This window comes from Sturnira hondurensis, unplaced genomic scaffold, assembly GCF_014824575.4.
Source record: "Sturnira hondurensis isolate 20B ecotype Veracruz unplaced genomic scaffold, ASM1482457v3 Scaffold0019006, whole genome shotgun sequence".
Lineage (NCBI taxonomy): Eukaryota > Metazoa > Chordata > Mammalia > Chiroptera > Phyllostomidae > Sturnira > Sturnira hondurensis.
In genome coordinates, this window is record NW_028091637.1 from 4876594 (window position 1) to 4898124 (window position 21531).

At 33.3% G+C, this 21531-nt stretch overlaps 1 protein-coding gene across 2 annotated transcripts in view; it reads right to left on the reverse strand.

Annotated features, from left to right (window-relative positions):
* TOP2B (DNA topoisomerase II beta) overlaps positions 1–21531 on the reverse strand; it is a 65377-nt gene that overhangs the window by 37765 nt on the left and 6081 nt on the right. The window contains exons 2-7 of one of the 2 annotated variants that reach the window (XM_037070721.1): positions 13227–13382; positions 12192–12282; positions 7815–7878; positions 2402–2547; positions 1876–1973; positions 747–959 (exon numbers count right to left, since the gene is read on the reverse strand). In XM_037070721.1, the coding sequence (XP_036926616.1) occupies positions 747–959; positions 1876–1973; positions 2402–2547; positions 7815–7878; positions 12192–12282; positions 13227–13382 (768 nt within the window). Of the gene's footprint in view, positions 1–746; positions 960–1875; positions 1974–2401; positions 2548–7814; positions 7879–12191; positions 12283–13226; positions 13398–21531 lie in introns of both variants that reach the window. The other variant, XM_037070720.1, reaches the window with a different exon arrangement.

Consider the following 21531-nt stretch of genomic DNA (forward strand, 5'->3'; position numbering starts at 1 on the left):
AAAGACTCTCTCAGACAAACATAAACTGACTGAATTTACTGACAGCAAAAATACCCTACAAAATGTTAAAAGAAGATCTCCAGGCAGAAGGAATATAATTAAAATCAGAAACTTAAGTCTACATCAAGAAACTAAAAGAATTGGAAATAGAGTAAATGAAGGTATTATGTTTTTAATTTCTCTAAAAGGTAAATGAATGATAAAATATTAACAACAATGTCACATTGTGAAAAAATTTGTGCCACCATTTTTTCAAATGTTTATTCTGCCTCATTCTCTCTTCTTCTTCTGGTGTTTATAGCAGATGTAAAAGTGAAATGTATGATGGTAATGACACAAGAAAAGGGAGGAAGATCCTGAAGACACACTATTATAAAGTCCTTTCACTACATATGAAATGATCAAATTATTTGAAGGTAGACTCAAAATATTTACAAATGAAACTGTAAACCCTAGGACAACTGTCCAAAAAGTTAAAAAACAAGGGTGTAACTAAACAGAGGTAATGCAATGGAATCATTAAAAAATGATCAGTTAAACCCAGAGAAGGCAGAATAAAAATAAAGAATAAATACAATAAATAGAAAACAGGTAGCAAGATGTTTTAATGCAAATTCATCAATAATCACTTTAAACTGAGTCACCTAAATATATCAGTTAAAGAGATTATGCTATTAGATTTTTAAAGATCTAACTGTAAGCCATTCTACAAAATAACAAAGCAATAACTATTTTAGAACACTTACAGGCAATTTCTTCCCATTAAACATGACCTTGACCCCTTTGCATGAACCAGCCAAATCATAAGCTCTTCTGGTCATGAGGGCCACAATGTCCTTATCAAGTTTTTCCATCTTAAATTTGGACAGATCTGGTTGGAATGTTATACATGTGTAATCTTCACCATCAAAATGTTTAATTTTGGATTCAGAAGTCTTCATCATATTATTCATCCATGTCTTTAAAAGAGAAAATATTCAAAATTTCTATAATGTTCCTAGTTTTTGTAACAAAAACTCAGCTCATGAAACACATTTACAGCTATACACATTTTTCAGCTTCACAACAAACAAATCTTTGAACTTGATATTAAAGATAAAAAAATTTAAATACTACTATTACAGCAACCTCATATCAAAAATAAGCAGAAGAAACTATGTGACTTTATACACTGTAAATAAAATATCTTAAGTTCTTCAATATGATTATATACAACTTTACAACAATAAATAGGTATGATGCTTTTCTGAGAAAATTATTTTAGCTTATGTAAAATTTTGAACTATTTTCAAAGGCTTACAAAAATAAAAGAAAAATTTAAAATATGAATTTCACCATGGCTGATGTGGCTCAGTGGATTGAACACAGCCTAAGAACTGAAATGTCATTGGTTCAATTCCCAGTCAGGGCACATGCCTGGGTTACAGGCCAAGTCCCCAGTTGGGGGCATGTGAGAGGCAACTGAATGATGTATCTCTCTCCCTCTCTTTCTCCTTCCCTTCCTCTCTCTCTAAAAATAAATGACTCTTTTTAAAAAAAAGTATGAATTTCATAAATCAATGAGGAATCTTTCAAACATCCAAAGTAGATACATTTCAACTGTCTTTGAGGTTCAGGGCACTTTCACTGAAGTGTAAATAGGTTAAAAGAAAAGTCTGTTAAATAATTTTCTTTTAAAGAAATAGAAGAAAGGCTTATATAAAATCTCCCAGTCGTTCAAAAGATTTTTAAAATATATATAATGACATGCTTAACACTTAAAAATACATGTATATGTGTATGTGTGTGTATTACTGCAATTTACCTAAGGTTTTATTAGCAAAGCAATAAAACATGATTATTTTTAAAAAGAGGTTAGACACATTTCTATCATACCTGTTTAAAACTATGTTTGTATTCCTTGCAAGCAGTTTCTACTGTAAACTTTGTACTGAAAATATTACAAAGTTTTGCACCATAACCATTACGACCACCTGAAAAAACAATTAAATATGAAGGGTTTAATGAAAATGATTTAAAGAAAACAGTATAAAAATAACTTGATCAATACCAAAAGACATGGTGCTTATGGAATAACAAACACATATACAGGAATTGTATCTCTTACTGTTATTAGTAGTTCCAAACTCAACCTGTCAGCCAGAGTAGAGTTCTAGAAGTTCTAACATAAATCAATGTACTATCAAAGTTAAGATTTTAAAGCATCTGTAGGACTATTATCAAGACTACACTTATATATGATAGCTTTTCATAGATATTAATTATGAAAAGGATTTTTCTCTCAACAAAACTTCACAGGTTTCGTCTTCTGTAATATTTTACATAGGAATAATAAAAGTTTTATGTTGAGAACAATTACTTTTTAACAAAAATTTTAATCAGCCATTTAGATATTCTTTACCTGTTACTTTTTTCTCATCATCATCATAGTTACTGGATGTTAAAAGCTGTCCAAAAATTAATGCAGGAACATAAACTTTCTCTACTTTATGTTCTACTACTGGAATGCCTTTCCCATTATTCCAAATGCTTATAATGTTAGATTCACTGCAAATAAACAAGCAGAGTTTAGAACTGAAACAGTTTGAAGACACTGATTTTCATAAAAAGTAAACCAGAATCAACTTGATTATAAGCAAAATACCTGTCATTACTAATTGGAATACAGTTATTCATCTTTCCAGAAAATACTTCATTGAGGACACACACTCCGATCCCTAAATTATAACTTAAATTAGGATCACTAAGATTTCTGCAAGTAATAGTGCAGTATTTCTCAGAAAAAGGAACTCTTCTCAACCTCCCAGAAAATAGTAAAAGCAGTGAAGATTTGACAGTAAGAAGTCAGCTAGAGATTCCATTTTCTTTTCTATACATCAGCCATGATCTTCCTGCTGCTTTCTACCAGTACACCACCTGTGAATCACAAGCTCTGAAGAGAAGGTGGCCACTGTCATTTTGATTTCCTACCTAACTACTGTAGCAATACAGATGGACAAAGGATGGACAGCCTGAGCTATATCCCACCTTTAGGTTAAATGTTAGAGGGTTGTTTGTACTGTGGCACTCATTGTTACAAAGTAATTTTAATGGTTTTATAATATGTAGATATTACCAACTTTAGGTCTTTTCTAGGTTTTTCTATCATAAAACTATACATTTTAGCCCTGAATGGTATGGAGCAGAGAATCCTACAGCTAACAGAAGCTTGATGTAGATAGTAGTCTTGAAGGAAAATTTTGCCTACCCTCTTGTTTTGAGTAGTATATACTATGATATCATTACCCATTTAAGATCTAAATTTGCAAAGAAACACAGTTTCATAACCAACACTGAAGTTGGCTTAAAAAGCTACCATTTACTACTCTGACTCAGAATCTCTTAGACACTGTTTCACGCAAACATACACACCTTAATCCCTTAATAGTTATTAGAAGTAGTTACTACAACTTAAAAATATTGTTCTAAAAGACAAAATTAAAATAAAAGATTCAAGAGGATATTAAATAAAACAAAGTTATTTAAAAATTGATTTTTAATGTATTATCTTCTTTCCCCAAATCAGCAACCAACTTTTCTTTCCTTCACTTTCCAATGTAGGTTCAACTAACCTAATCTTGTAAGCTCAAATTTTCATATCATTTTTATTCATATCTCCTGGTCATTCTCTAGAGGCATCAGTCTTCAAGACTTATTAGTTTGTCTTTTAGATTCATTTCATATCAGTATCATTTTTCTTCATTCCAAATGTTAGTATATGAATCAATAGACTAATTATCACCTTAAATATTAATTATTGCAACAGTCTTCTTGCTAGCCACTCCCCTTAAATATATTCTGCATAATGATGATGGACTTACTATAGCTCATATAACACTATTTTGGTGCAGAATACATAAGTAATTCTACCTTTTCTATAAAATCAACTTTAAAAGTCCATGTTCAAGGCCCATTATCCATATCTCCACTTACATTCAACTACAAGTATTCTGCAACATGCACTATGCTTCCATCAGGTCAGTTTTATCACATGACCGTGTTCACTCTCAATTCTTCCATTTCTTTATTTATTGGTCTTTACCTCGAATATAATGTCTTTTTTCCTTTCTTTGTCTAGGCAAATTTTGCCCTAACTTCAGTTTATGACTTCAGTTCTCCATTAAGCCTTTTACCCAGCCTTTAACAATGCTTTCCAACCCTCTTTACATTGAGATTGGCAAAAAATCTAAATTAGTCACTGGAGAACTCAGTATATAATTAGGTTATCTCACTTGTGGATAAACATTCTCTGCAGAATTCACAGCTAAATATTTAGGTATCTAACAGTTTCAAATTGTCAGTGATACTTTCACTGTCTGTCTTTATCTCCAGAGCTAAAAGTGGTGGGCCTTAGAAATAAGGGCTATGTATTGCACTACTGTTTTAGACTTCTAAATAGTTCCTATGTTGAAATTAAAACCTATAATTTATTAAGTACCTATTTTCTTCAAAAAACTTTATGAGGCTTAAAACTCATAGACAAGAATTCAAAGGAAATAAAGAAAAGCAATGAATGAAAAATTATAAATCTTAAACATCTCAGGATGACACCAAAGTCAATATACTCATGGAAAAACATTTAAAAGTTTTTTCATTCTATTAGCATATATGGTACTATAATTAAGGTAATGTCTATCACAATCTCAAAAAATAAGGCTTGATACCTCCTGCATTTAGTACGTCTATACGAGTATGGAATTGGAACATTCTATCAAAGTCATCTCCATATTACAAAATTTCAATCTATACTACTTTCCAGATCTAGTATTTAGTTCTGTAATCTCTAAACAATAACTCAAAATTCTGTAACTGCATTCTTTGCTCCATCAATAATCTTCACAAATATATTAGGAAAAATACTGAATTTAAATGAGCTACAAGTTAAGTTTCAAAATAACTAATGCTGAAAAACAATGCAAATATCCTAAATATCCAATATTCATCAACCAGAAAGAGGTTAAATTATAAAATATCAACACATAAGTCATACAAAAAGAATTAAGTAGATCTATAAGTTAATAAGAAAGGCTGTCAATAATATATCAAATAAAATAGAAAGATATAAAATAGTATATATATTATAATCCCATTTTTAAAAAATGTAAATGTTAGTATAAGTGTAATTTTTCTGAAAGCTACAGTTTTAAGAGTTTTAACTGTAAATAAACAAGATTACTTAAACTACTGGAAGAGCTGGAAATCTGTTTAATGTGCTTTCTACATTTGCTTGTTTTCAATCAAATAGATTCCAGCAAATAAGCTGTTCCAACACTAACCATTATGTTATATTACTTAATAAGTTTTAAGTTTTCCTGTAAAAAGTTGATTCAAATTCTCCAATTTTCTGAAAAAGCTATCCAAATTCTGCATGACATCCAGTGCTAATTTATTTCTACAGCTTTATTTAAATTATATACTCACTTCAGAGTACTGTGGAAAAAGAATAAGAGCTAAGCTGTGCTGTATATTCTCTACACTTAACTATCAAAATTCAACCTCTCCTTTACACAAAAAGTTCATGTACAAACATGCACAAAGAAAAATAAAAATCTTTTATACAAAAATGTTAGAAAGAATGAAACTGAAAGGATATCAAAACTGTACAGAAGAGAAAACTGGGTCAATGGAATAAATAGCATAACAGTACTCATTCCCATTTCAACACTGTTTTAAAATGACTTCTTAAATTAGAAATCAAACAAGCAAAGATTACATATAAGATTCATTTTAATAAAAATAAGATTTATTCTGTAATATATGTAGTAAAGGAAAAAATAGGAAATGTGTTTATAGAATGAAATTCACAAAAATGACTAAAATTCAGAAATAAGATAAAAAGAAATAAAATATAAATATCATCAACGTCTTCCAAAATGTTTGTCTAACCATCAATTTTAAAATATGTGTATATATATATACTTCAATTAAAAACAGAAGAATCAATAGTTTCTAATCAGTAATTTATAAACAAAGTAAAGTAAAAAAGAAGTGGTAAAAATGTACTACTTTCATTTTTCTTCCTTGGGAGTAGCTGACTATGAATTTTTATTTTATATTGAAACAGAAGAACTTTCTAGCAGAAGTAGTTAAAATGGCATAGAGATGAACAAGAAAAAAAAAGGTATCTAATTACCATTAAGAATCAAGTAAATTTAGCTATAATTCCATGTCACTCTTATGCCCATATAAAAATGTTTGTTGATTGGAAAGGGAGTTTAGAAAGAGAGTAATAAAGGCACAGAATTATTCTTTGTCCAGAACTTGTAATAAACTTAAGGTAAAGCATGCCACCAAGAACCATTATTTGGTCCAGGGGTGTCCAACCTGCAGCCGATAGGCCACATGTGGCACAGGATGGCTGTGAATGTGGCCCAGCACAAAATCATAAATTCACTTAAAACATTATGAGGTTTGTTTGTGATTATGCATCACCATGTATTTAATGTGTGGCCTAAAACGACTCTTCTTCCAGTGTGCTGCAGAGACACCAAACAGACACCCCCGGCACAGCTGTTTCATAGCTTGCTTATTCATTACTTTGTTATAATACAGTTCTTTGTAAGCTTTTTTTAAAGTCTGTGTTGTTCAAGTGGTCAATTAAGATAAAAGGACCAAATAATTGCAGCCATGGTCATCAAGAATTTATGTAAGGAAAGCCCATTCTTCCTTATTTTAAAATCAGAATCTTTCAAATCTGAATTTTAAGAAAGATTAAACCTACAAAGAATTTAACATCTATTACTCCTTACTAGGCCTCCTAAAACATAATCAGTGATAGAGTTTTTAACTGAAAATTTCTTAAATATGAAAGAAAAGTAATCTTGACAATTAAAATTTTCTTAAAACTATCTTATATTTCTGCTTATGTTGTAACTTATCCAACACACCTTACCAACTAAATTATCAAAAATATATTTATTATAAAGGATTTAAATTTTTTTAAAATAAAGAAAAATCAAGAACTTTAACAGCATAGTTATGTGGTAAGACTTTCACAAAGTTAATTCCATGATATAACCAAATATAAACTATATTTTTATTATATCATCAATATTATCCATGCCATCCAAAATCAGATTATTGACAGAAGGCTATGCCTGAATTATTAAATTTTCATATTACAGAAAAATCTTAAAATCATGCTAAATTACTAATAAAATTATAAAGGATAAAAATAAGTATTTTACAAAAGGCATGCTAATGAAAGTAGAATAAATCTAACAACTATATTTTTAACCTAAAACTTCATTATTTTCACTCCCCCTCAGTCCTCAAAAAAAAAAAATCACCATAGTGAGATCTAATTAGCTGAACACCTAGTGTATATATATTTTATAATACAAGCAGTTTCTAATTTATAAATGATGTTATAAATAATGACAAAGTTCAAATACAGATCTTGAAAAGCAAATTCAACCTATAAAACAACTGGACTAAAACGGGCCATTGCCCATAACCTTGATTCCCAAAGCAATATTAAGAAAGAAAAGATAAAATAATTATTTCAGTAGCTGAAACAGCATCCACAGCATCAAAGACAAAGAAAAGTGGTCTCCGAGAACTCACATAAGAAAATATTTGGGGGGAAAAGATCATGAATGAGAAAAGAAACTTTAAGAGTATAATGTTCTGGCTAAAAGCAAAAATAACAAGGACTTAAGCAAAAGGGAAACAAAAAAGCACTAAATGTATACATTATTCGCTTGAGAAGTATTCATAAGTTGGGCACTATGAATAAAATTCAGCATAAAAAATTAAACTTGGAATATACTTACGGATCAATAGAAACTTTAATACAGGTCATGTTCTTATCCCTCTGTTTATTATCAGCTGCATTAACTATAAAATTGAATATATCAATGAGTAATCAAACATAAAGTTATATAAAGAAATACAAGGACCCAAGTGCATGTGTACCACAACTTAATATAAACAGTTACGTATGGTAATAGTAAATAAAAATAATTACTGGTAACTTCTAATATAAAACCTTATTTTCCAAATAATATTCTTAAATTATGTATCATACTGAGTAATTTTCATGTCTTCTACACAAAACAAGAAGGGGAACAATTTTGTGATATAGTAAGACAAATTAAGTAAGAGCAAACACCTGCAGTTTACAACTCCTTACTCCAGATCCAGATGTGAAAAACTGGATCTAATCACATATATTGTTATTTTAAATCATATTTGTATTTTTCAATTACATAAATTATAATATTAGTTTCAGGTGTACAACCCAGTGATTAGATATTACATAACTTACTAACAGATCATCCCAATAAATCTCGCACCCATCTGACACCATACATAGTTATTAGAACAGTACTGACTATATTCCCTATGCTGTACTTTATATCCCCATGACTACTTTGTAACAACTAATTTGTACTCAATCCTTTTTAATCCTTTCACCTTTTTCACATTCCCTAAACCTCTCCTATCTGGCAACCATCAAAATGTTCTCTGTATCTATGAGTTTGCTTCTGTTCTGCTTGTTTGTTTTTTAGATTCAATTGTTGATATATATTTACTGTCATTTCATTGTTCATAATTTTTATCTTTTTTCCTTCTTAAAGATAACCCTTTAACATTTCATATAATACTGGTTTGGTGGTGATGAAGTCCTTTAGCTTTTTCTTGTCTGAGAAGCTCTTCATCTGTCCTTCAATTTTAAATGATAGCTTTGCTCAGTAATTTTGGTGGTAGGTTCTTGCCTTCCATCACTTTGAATATTCCTTGCCAATCCCAATCCCTTCTGGCCTGTAAAGTTCTTGTTGGGAAATCAAATCAGCTAGCAGTCTTATGGGAACTCCCTCATAGGTAACTAACTGCTTTTCTCTTGCTGCTTTTAAGATTCTCTAGTTGATTTTAACCTTTGGCATTTTAATTATAATGTATCTTGATGTTAGCCTCTTTGGGTTCGTTTGGACTCTGCGCTTCCCAGACTTGTATGTCTATTTCTTTCACCAGGTTATAGTATTCTGTCATTATTTTTTCAAATAGGGTTTCAATTTCTTGCTGTCTCTCTTCTCCTTCCAGACCCCCATGATGTGACTGTTGGTATGCTTGAAGTTGTCCCAGAGGCTCCTTGCACTATCCTCATTTTTTTGGATTCTTTTTTTCTTTTTGTTTTGTTTTTGCTGTTCTGATTGGGGGTGGGGGTGTTTGCTTGTATTCCAAATTGCTGATATAATTCTCAGCTTCATCTATTCTACTGTTGATACCCTATAAATTACTCTTCATTTCAGTTAATGTAGCCTTCATTTCTGACTGGTCCTTTTTTATCCTGCTGAGGTTCTAGCTAAGTGCACTGAACATCCTTATAACCAGTGTGTTGAACTCTGTATGTAGTAAGATTGCTTATCTCCATCTTTTTCTGGCATTTTGTCTGTTCTTTCATTTGGGACATGTTTCTTTGCCTCATTCTGGCAGCCTCTCTGTCTGTTCCTATGTACTAGGTAGAGCTGCTCCATCTCCTATGCTTAGTAAAGTCACGTAATGTAGTAGGTGTTCTGTAGGGTCCAGTGGCACAGCCTCCCCAATCACCCAAGCTAAATACTTGAGGTGCACCCCAGTGTGGGCTATTTATCCAAGTAAATCCAAGTAAGTCCATGTACTTGTAGTTAACCCGTGATTGTTGTTGGCATGCCAATCATCAGGCTAATCAGCTGCGAGAACTGGCTGTGACCACTGACCACCATGGAGGATCAGCTGTGCAGGGCTTACTTTGTGGGGCTTACCACTCCACAAAGCTGGTGCTCACTGAGTCCACCCCTTGAGTATGTCACTTGTGGAGGTGGTTCAACATGGTCTGAAGCTATTTACTGGGTGCACTGGCTGAGAGGCCTCCTGAGAGGTGCAGGTCAAGGTCAATCACTGCATGTGTTCTGTCCAGGGCCATCCAGCATGAGCTGCAAAGCTATCTGCAGATGGCTGCTATTTGCGTTAGGCTTAGAGATGCCCAAATGAGGCCAAGCTATGAACCAAGTCTGGCTGCTGCTAGTGCCAGGGCTGGGATCACTAAGCAAGAGGTACAGGACCCACTGAGGCTAGATGATGCTTGTTTGAGAGATTTTAGGAAAATCTGAAGCAGGGGCCAAGACAGGCCATTTTTATGGAAAAAAACACTGGAAACCACCTGGGAGGGTCCAAAAGTTTTGTGGGGTGGGATCTTATGGAATCACTAGGGCAGGGCAAGCAGTGTGAGCCAGGTGATGGAGTCTCAGACATAGAGGCTGCCTGCCAGCTCTGTCCAAGGAGAGTTCATCAAAGGAATAATCACCTCTGTTAGCACTTGTCTCAGAGAAAGCTGCCCCTCAGCTCTGGCCCTGGTACTGGGCAATTCAGTTCCTCTCAGTATGTCCCTGGTGCCTTTTGAGCTACAGCCTCAGCATCAGAACTCAAGTCCAAGTAAATCCAAGTAAGTCCATGCACAGGCCCTTTAAGAGGAACTAACTGGGATTCCAGAAGTCTGTCTCACTCAGCCTTAATCCCTGCTGGTTTTTACAGACACAAGTTATGGGAACTTCTCTTCCTGGCACTAAATCCCTGTGCTGAGGGGCCTGGTATGAAGCTGGGACCCCTCACTCCTCAGGGGGGACCTCAGCAGCCAAGATATCCCTCTGTATTTTTATCCACCACAAGTGGATACGGGACCAATCCATTCTGTGTCTCTGCCCCTCCTACCAGTCTTGAAGTGGCTTCTTCTTTAATTCCCTAGTTGTAGGTCTACACAGCCATATTTCAGATGGTTCTGAATGATGGTTGTTCTGTAGTTTTGATATCTTAATTATATTTTATCTTGGTAACAAATAACTACTTTCTCTTGGTCTCCTTCAATAGTCTAGTGATTTTATGAACAGATTAAACTAAAGCCAGTAAGTTATTTTTGAATTACAAAGGCAAAGTCTTTAGCATCCTTAGAAATCCCTAAATCCTATGCAGTATAAGTAATGTACTTGATATATTAACCACTAGAAGACAGCTGAGGGGCAATAGTGAAAGAAAGAAAACATGAGTAATTGGTTTTACTCTCCTCTCCTTGTCACAAAGACCCACTGGAAGAAGCTCAAACCCACACAATTCTGCTGTCTAGGAAACCTCAAGTGGCACTGGTAAGGAGACAGAGCACAGTTTCTAGAAAGTCCTTGGCGAAAAACATCTCCAAAGTGCAAGCATCCCCTAGGAGTTAATTAGGCTACGGACTTTATTGACATTTAATTAATGATGTGATTTGGAAAGCAAAGAGATCATTCAGAACAGACTTGGTTTTTATAAAGATTGTATGTATTTATTTTTAGAGAGGGGGAGGGAGAAAGAGAGGGAGAGAAACATCAATGTGCAGTTGCCTCTTGCATACCCTTTTCTGGGGACCTGGCTCACAACTCAGGCTTGTATCCTGACTGGGAATCGAACCAGTGACCCTTGGGTTCCCAGTCTGGCATTCAATCCACTGAACCACACCAGCCAGGGCATAACAAAGACTGTTAAACTAGACTGCCCAACAAAAAATACTGTATTTGTTAGTAAAAACACAATTTTACATATTTCACCTTAAACTCACTGAATCTGCAAGGCTCAGGCTCCCTGTAGTCTCTATTTTTTTAAATCCTCATCTGAGGACATACTTATTAATTTTAGAGAGAGACAAAGGAAGAAAGAAAGGAAGAGATCAAGTTCATTGGATTAACTCTTGTATGTACCCCAACCAGGGACCAAACCTACAACCTAGGCATGTGCCCTGACTAGTAACTAAGCCAACAACCTTTTGGTTTACAGGACAAAGCTCCCACCAACTGTGCCACACTGGCTAGGGCTGTAATCTCTATTTTTAAGATACCTCCCAGGTGACTGGGATGCAAGCAACTCCCAGATTATTACATATACATGACTACAAAGCAACTTCAGGATCACTAATCAAATATATCACATTTGTTTTTCAAACAAACAGTTAAAACACAAAGATATGTTAAGCAGATACAAAAATATTGCATATAGTAAATTATGCAAATGTTCTAAAGAACATTTATATTCAGCATAAAAAAAGGAATATGCCTTTAAAATTTATATTGTAAGTCTGGCTTTATATATAGGGACTTAATGATACCAGCAGAAATAGATGCATTAAATCTCAAGCCAGTACTCACCCAAGATTTCATCAAATATCTTGTATAAACCTGGCACAAAGGTAACCTCTCTGCAATTCATTCCTACATCTTCATCATACACCCACATTAGCTGCATTGAGAGAAATTCAAGAAAACTTATTAAGTAAAAAAGTGTTTAGCATCAATTTTGCACAGTATCAACATAAATCTGTCCTTTATGCTGTAAATACTTAGACTTTCAAAGTAAAAAAAAAACATATACTACTTCAGTTACAATCAATATCACTGTATTCACAATTAATTTAAATAACCTCAAAACTGAAAAACTGTTCATTTTGTATCATCTGCATTTTAGCCATAAATTTAGTTTTAATATAAGGCACCAAGAATTATAAGAAACAGTATTTAAGAAAAATAGAAAAAATGTAAATATATATACTTTACATTTTTACTATAAGCTCTATATTTTTCTATTTTATAAGGAGCCCAGATTAAAATAATATGAACGCAACATGACTTGGGAGTCAAAGAGACCCAGCTTTGAATCCCAGCTCTCCCTAGTTGACAGATCTGAGCAAGTTACTTTATATAAATTCATTTCCTCATCTATAAAATGAAGATAACAGTATCTACTTCCCAAAATTTTAAAAATCAAACAAGATAATATGTGTAGGCCAAGTCCATAATATTATACATACATACTTTAGTATATATGTATAGCATTACATACATACGTAAATTCTAGAATTTATACATATATACTTTAGTATGTATGTATAAATTCTAGAATTTAAAGTAAACCACAGCATGCATGAACTTCATTAAGCACTTTTCTAAAAGTACATATAGTACCATTTTACTCTATACTTCTTACTTTGGATAGTTTTTATCTCTTAGCTTTTTTATCCCTAGCAAGAAATGTAGATATTTCTAACTCTCTTATAGCCTCTATTTTGCTTATGATGACAGAGACACGAAACTATATACTTATAAAGCATATAATCACAAAAATTGTGTTAAAAAGTAGATATAAATATACATCTCCTAATTCCAATAAAATTTAAAAACGACTACCTGTGTCAATGGCTCCACTGACCCGATGTATGTGTCAGGACGAAGGAGAATGTGTTCAAGTTGTGTCTTTTTCTGATATACTCTCTCAACAGACAACTTCTTTGAAGAATCATTTCTGTTTGCAGTTTCCGACTCTTCTTTTTTTACAGCATTGTTCTGATCAAAAAGAGTCTAAAATTAACCAAAAAATCAAATTTAAATAACCTACCAAGGGGTAAACTAAAATGTATATGGATACATGTCATAGGTTTTCTTTTTAACAAAATTATCTTTCAGGTGCACTGACTTTCAAGTCCTAAGAGAACAATCTATTTACTGACAGCCTAGTTCTTTTTATAATATAGTGTGAAACTGCAGTTTCATACTATAATGCATAGTCACCAGAACAGCTAGAAAAGCCTATATCTATTCAATCTAGAAATATAAGTATCTCCTATTTCTGTAAGATAATCAAGTTAATTTTTGTAGTCCTCAAAACTACCCAAGGAATATTAGTTCTGATCAGGTTACAGGTTCACAATGATTGAACCTGACTGGCTGCAAAGGTCCTAAAAACTGGCAGATTAAGTCCCCTGCCATTAACCTATTGAAGATTATAGTAAAGAGTGGGCAAAAGTAACTTACATAGAATAATAACCTATGTAGTTAGTAAACACTAATATAATGGAGAATACTAAACATGGTTTATGAAATCTCAAATGTCACACTTTTGCAGATCATGCCATAATTGCTATGCATCGGTGATATGTGCCTCCTTATTGAGGCACCCTATGATTTCAGTGTCTCTTCCAGTTCCGAGGAGGCAGAGACAGGTAATCCTGATAATATCCATTACAGCAGATAAGGCTCCCAAACTCGAATTCCCATGGTCTGGAAATTTCCCTGTCCTCTTAATAGCATTGGGAAACACCTCTCTCCTTCTGGAATTCCCTAATACTGACAAATAAGACATCCAACTAAAAGAAAGGTATTATGAGGCCTGAGTTTCTTAGAGTCAATAAATAAATAAACTTAACTAACAAGCAAAACAGAGACAGATTCACCGATAGCAGACTGACAGCTCTGGGGAGAGAGGTTAGGGGGTAGAGGGACTGAGCAAAAAGGACTCATGGATGGACATGGCAACAGTGTGGTGACTGCAGGGCAGGGGGAGGCAGGTATAAGGGGGATAAATGGTAATGGAAAAATACAATAAAAATAAATTTAAAAAATAAAAATAAATAAAGTGGTTAAAAACTCAAATACAAGACACTGAGAAAAATAAAATATCTTCACAGGTCTTTGAACTTCAGTAATAGTGAAACAATCAGAAGAGAAACAAAGGAACAGTGAGAGAGATTTTGTGCATTTGAACAAGCAGTGTACCACTTCAATTCAGGTCAAAGATAATAGCCATTCCATCATCTTTAAAGTTATTATTAAAAAGAATATCATTACATGGTCTTTACATGTATATTTAAAAATCAAACCATAGAACCTGTGCATAGTCTAAACCGAAACAAGAATTATAACATACAAACCCTATGGAAATTCAAATGTTAATTAAAATCTTCTAATACCATAAATTAAAATTAAACATATTTAATATTTTACAATATTAAACAGTATCATAACTCATTTTCTAAACTTTAAATGATACTTTTATATTTTCTCACTTATAAGGCTACTCATTAAATCTGCTCAGAGTTCATTAAAAATACCATGATTTCACTCATGTGGAATCTAATTAACAAAGTGAACTAATAAGGAAAATACAGACAAACTCATAGATAGAGAGCAAAATGACAGATTAAGAGGTTGGAGGAATCGACTAAAAAGGAAAAAGGACTCAAGGACATGGACAAGAGTGTGGTGATTATGGTAGGGAGGGAGATATAAGGAGATTAAATGGGAATGGAAAAAATACAAGAAAAAATTTTTTAAAGAGTGAGCATGGTGAGAAGCCTGTGGATTTCCTGGGAAAACTTTTGTATTACTTTATTTTTTTTAAGATTTATTTATTTATTTATCTTTAGAGGGGAAGGGAAGGAGAGAGGGAGAGAAACATCAATGCATGGTTGCCTCTCATGTGTCCCCTGCTGGGAAGTGGCCTGCAACCCAGGCATGTGCCCTGACTGGGAATTGAACCGCAATACTCTGGTTCGCAGGCCTGCGCTCAATCCACTGAGCTACACCAGCCAGGGCAACTTTTGTATTACTTTAAATGTAGTTTATGAATAAATATCTCTGAGACAAAAAAAAAGTTCCCAGAAACACACAACAATAAGTGAAAAATGACATAAATAATTAAAGAGTTCTTAATTTAAAAAAATACCTTTGGACAAAAGAAAATAATTCTGTTTCATAAAGTCTTTATATTGTGTTTCTATCAAAAGTTAGATTATGAACTAGCTGGCCAAAAATATGAACCATATTTTTAAAATACTAGACACTCTCAGTATTTCTAATTATGTTCCTTGCTTTTCATGATGAGATGATTAGAGAAAAAAATCTAATGGTGAAAACAAAATAGTTAAAACAAAGATTATAATGACTTTGATCTTAATGATCTTTTAAAAAAAGTGTTTAATAATGATAAATACAATGGAATCAAAGGTGAGTTAACTTCTTACCACTGACTTAGAACTTTGCAATTATTGGCATGAAATTGGAACTTATAAAACCATCCAAGTGAGGGCTTTTTTTTTCCTATTCAAGACTACCTCTCTCAAACAAATCCTACGACAAATGAAGCATTTTGAAGATCAGACACAACCAGAGACTCGTGTCTCCCTAATTTGGACTTCCACATTGGAACAAGTGGCATTCAGGTATGGGGTGAAGGACTACCTAACTCCTTTTTCAAGAATTTACAATGTTCTCCACAGCCCCTTACTACCAACTGCCACCACCATCTCCAGATGGACACATGAAAGTAAGGAATGTCTGGCTTGCACCTACCACCTTCCTATCAAGTTCAAAAAGTTGTCATTCTTGCTAGGATGTCTCAAAAATCACAGAGCATGTGAAATGTAGCTGGCTTTGTCAGATTACTATTTGTAATTTTCTCTAGGAATAATACAGGATGGGCAAAAGTTGATTTAAAGTTATACACACGGAAATAAATACAATAATTAATAAATAACAATACAAGAATAAACTCTGGTGTTTCGTGCACTGGTGTTTACACAGGTGTAAACCTACTTTTGCCCCCCTCTGTATATAAATGATTAGAACATAAATGTGACAATATATGTAAAACATTTTATGCCAAAATACATGTTCCTACCTATCACATGACAGGTGTTGAAGAAAAAGATGTATTGTTCTATTTAAAGTAATGGAAATTACATATTATTTATAGAATATCATAATCAAACAGATGTTTTAAGGTCTTTTGTAGATATTTCAAATCGATTCTTAATTATGATATTAAAGAATTCCCAAAACTTCACATAAACCTTTAACCTGGATATTTCACTGGATATTTCACTGAGTATTTTTAGTTACTCAGACCAAAATAAATATTTGTATTAATTATAGACTTCTATTGCTATATTTTTAATTCAAATTATATCAAGTATTTTAAGATTGTAGTTTATTAAAACTACCCTGTATATTGAACAAAGTTATTAAAATGAGCCAATTTTCATCACAAAATAAGTTATATATATGCATAAGAAAATATAAAATATACCCACAGAATATCAATAAATCAATCTGTGAGAAATAGAAATATTGGTCATTTTCTGATACACACTTTTTAATTTTCTACAATGAACATATATTTTAAAGCTTGTTAACATATTTATGTGAAATGTAATTACGCTAGGATAAAACTGAAGCTTTCTTTTTTCCAGAGGCACTGTTTGTACTTTCTTACTACTTCTGCTGTCCCAATCGTCTAACTTCAATCTAGGCAAACAGGAAGTGAAGCCCAAATCAACAAGGAAGACTGGCAGCCTTGACAAAGTAGAAAGTAGAAATTAATATTGCCATCAGATTTATCTTACTCTCTCGTCTGCAAATGATAGTTTGCAATGCTCACTAGCTTATGAGCAACAAAGAACCAACAAAGAAGGTTCTCTCCTAAGATGTCAATAAGCTTTCCTGACAGAAACCTAGACTAATGGTCTCTTTCAGCTCCTGTTTATTAGCAAGTTGTCCTCTGAGTAATGGCCAGGCCACTAAAAATGAAAATCTGAGGGTAAAGCAAGAGAGGGCAACTCCCCTTCCCTTTCTATTCAATGAGATGGTCCCATACCTAGAACAGGTTTGAATACAACCAACCCCCACCTAAGAACAAAGAAATTAAATGAAAAAAATCTTTGATCACATTATTACCACTATCTTTACCTTAAAAAGGGAAGAAGGAGGACAGTCATCCCAAGTATCATCAAGTTTTAATACTGTTACTGATAATATTCAGAAAAAAGATCAAGAAATAAGCCTTAACAAAAACAGACCAGCAAACTCATACGTACACATTTATAAAAAGCACACTCAATTGTACACATGACAAAAGAGAGTGATATATATTTGATACCTTCAGTCTAAGAGAATTATGCTCATTTTAAATATTGAAAAGAAGGGGTCTTTTGATTCAAAATGATTAAACCTTTTCTTTTTCTTATATGTTCATAGTAATGATATATTACACTTACAGTAATTACATTAAGTATTCCATATTGACTAGATATTAACACTATGTCATTAAAAGTAATTAGCTATCAAAAGAATTCCAAATAAACTTTTATCAAAGTAGAAGTTAAAACATGTGATTTAAGTTTATTTGTGATTTATTTATTTGTTGGTCAAATTACCAAACTGTTTATACTTCCAGCACCCAATTACACTGCAATCTAAGAAATCGGGGCAACATTTTCATTCCTACGTAAATTAGAAGCAATGAAAATGTAAAATAATCCCATGTTAAGACACATATCCTTCACATATCTGAAAAGGTTGTTTTCGTTCTATTCTTTGTGATTTACACATATGATGATGACATAAGTGACTTTTTCCACAGTTCAATAGCTGGCTGTCGAGCTACGTGATACAATATGGGACACTTAAGTTATAACAAAAGAATAAAAATAATATATAAAATCTATTTTTAAATATTAATCTACTTCATAGCACTTTTGCAATACTAACTTCTGGTAGTAAAAGAATATAGATTTCATACTTATCCAAGACTCAACCTTTATCAAGAATACTTCTCAAACCCCAGAAAAGAAAAACATTCCAATAAAACAAACTCCTTATTTTAGAATGAGTATATACCAAGATTATTTTGTAAAAAGAAAGATTCTTCTTACATAGAGTTGTCACTTAAAATATAGGAATCTGGGGCAATCATCCACAGTTCTTGTTTTTCTATAGAAAGATGAGCTGCTGCCAGAGAGGGGCGAGGAGATGGTCTGCCAGTTGGTGCTAAAAACGAACTGCGCCACTCATTCACATAATCGGCACAAAATCTCATCCTCCCCAAGCAAACAAGAGTAGGATTAGCAAAAGCGTTAGCAACAAGTCTCTTATCTTCTATAGTATCCCTTCACTTTCATTCTCCTTCTGCATCATCTCTTCCCTTTTTCTCCCTCAAGGCTGCCATGCTTTATGTCTATTTTAGCCACATTTCACCTATATTAACAACAGAAAGAGTTATGTTACCTACCCACCATTAATAGAAACAAAAGCTATAAATTTGTCTTCCAACTATGCTACTCCAGAAATGTCTTCCCTAAGACAAGGACAAGGAGAAGTGTGGAGGATGAGGGATACTTAAGATTATAAGAAATGCTAAAATGTCCACTGTGGAAAAAAAAATACACTTTCTATAAAAGACATCCAAGTCTGAAAAGAAGTAAAGCTATCACTATTAGCAGATGACATATTATATATAGAAAATCCTAGACTCAACCAAAAAACTACTAGAACTAACCAATGAACTCAGTAAAGTTGCAGAATACAATAGCAATATACCAAAATGTTGTTTCTATACTTGAATAACAAACTGTTTGAAAGAAATTAAGAAAACAATCTAATATACAACTGCATCAAAAAGAATAAAACACCTAGGAATAAATTTAACCAAGAAGGTGAATACCTCTGCACTGAAAATTACCAGACATTGAGGAAAGAAACTGAAGAAAACATAAATACATGAAAAGGTATTCTGTGCTTAGGGACTGGAAGAATCAATGTTGTTAAAATGTCCATACTACCCAAAGCAATCTACAGACTCAATGCAATCCCTATAAAAAATCCAATGCCATTTTTTCACAGAAATCAAACAAAAACCAACTCAAAATGGATTACAGACTTGAATGTAAGACTCGAAACCATAAAACTCTTAGAAACACAGATAGTAAGCTCCCTGACATCAGTGTTGGTGGCGATCTTTAGGATCGGACACCAAAAGCAAAGGCAACAATAGCAAAAATAAACAAGTGAGACTGCATCAAACAAAAAACTTCTCTCTAAACAGCAAAAGAAATCATTACAAAAATGAAAGGCAACTTACCAAAAGGGAGAAAATATTTGCAAATCATCTATCTGATACATAGCACCAATAAAAACCAATTTAATTTAAAAAATGAGCAGAGAATCTCAATATTTGCTAAGAAACATACAGATGGACAACAAGTACATAAAAAAGTGCTGAGCATCACTAAGCACCATAAAATGCAAATCAAAACCATAATGATATCACCTCCCACTTGTTAGAAGGCTATTATCAACAGTGAGAAGGCTCAGCTGGGCATCATACCACAGAACAAAAGGTCACCAGTTCAAATCCAATCAGTTGCAAACTCAGTCAGGGCATGTGCCTGGGTTGTGTGCCTGGTCCCCAGTTGGGGCCTGTGCAAGAGGCAAACAATCTGTGTTTCTGTCTCATATCAGTATTTCCCTCCTCTCTTTCTCCCTCCCTTCCCCTCTTTCTAAATAAATAAACATATATGTATATACATGTATGTGTATATATGTGTATATTATTTTAAAGACAAGAAATAACAAGTTTGGTGAGGATGTAGAGAAAGGAAAATACTTGTGCACCATTGGTAGGAATGTACTACCCACCAATAAAGAACAGTCACTATAAAAAACAGTATGGAGACTCTTCTAAAAATTAAAAATAGAACTACCATATGACCCAGTAATTTCACTTCTATGTATTTATCTGAAGAAAATGAAAACAGTAACTCAAAGAGATATATGCACCCCCATGCTCACTGCAGCATTATTTACAATAGCCAAGCCACGGAAGCAACCTGAAGTGTTCGTCCATGGATGAATGCATACAGAAAATGTGACACACACACACACATGAAGGAGTATAATTTAGCCATAAAAAAAGAAATCTTGACATTTGTGACAATATGGAAGGACTTTAAAGTCATTACGTTAAATGAATTAAGTCTGACAAATGCAGGTACTATATAATTTCACTTACAAAGACCCTAAAATAAACCAAAACAAACACAAAAAAGCAAACTCATATATATGAAGAAGAGACTGAGAGTTGGCAGAGATTGGGGTGGAGGGAAGACTAAAGGTGTCCAAAATAAGTAAATTCTGGAAGTATAACGTACAGCATAGTGACTGTAGTTAATAACACGGTATTGTATAGTGCGAAAGTTGCTGAGAGTGGGTCTTTAAGGTTTTCTGTGTGGTGATAGATGTTAAACTAGAGTTATTATAGTGATTATTGCTCAAAATAAAAAGTACACTTTCTCTGAGACAAAAGAAATGAAATAGGTTATCACTGGATTAAAAAGAGGAAAATGGCCCTGGATGGTGTGACTCGGTGGTTGAGTGCTGGCCTGTGAACCAAACGGTTGTGGGTTCAATTCCCAGTCTAGGGCACAGGCCTGGGTTGCAGGCCAGGTCCCTGGCAGGGACGTGCAAGAGGCAACCACACATTGATGTTTCTCTTCCTCTCCTCCCTTCTATAAATAAGGAAGTAAGTAAGTAAATAAAAGTCAGAAAATCTTCCTATAAAAAAAGGAAAATGAGCGCGTGTGTGTGTGTGTATGTACCTGTACCCATCTGAGAGCTTACTATGTGCCAAGCATTATGGGAATTATATAAATAATCTTAATCCTAATAAGAGCTCCATAAAGTTGAAACCATTACTATGATTCTCTTGGATGAGGAAACTAAGGTCTGGAGAAGTTAGGTGTTTTCCTAACGCTAATAAAGCTAGTACTTAAAGAGGCGGAATTATAAAACCAGACGATGTGATTTCATTGCCCATACTCTTAAAGAGCATTATGCTATACAAAATTTATATACCCTGAAAAGGAAATGTACTCCCTAGCTT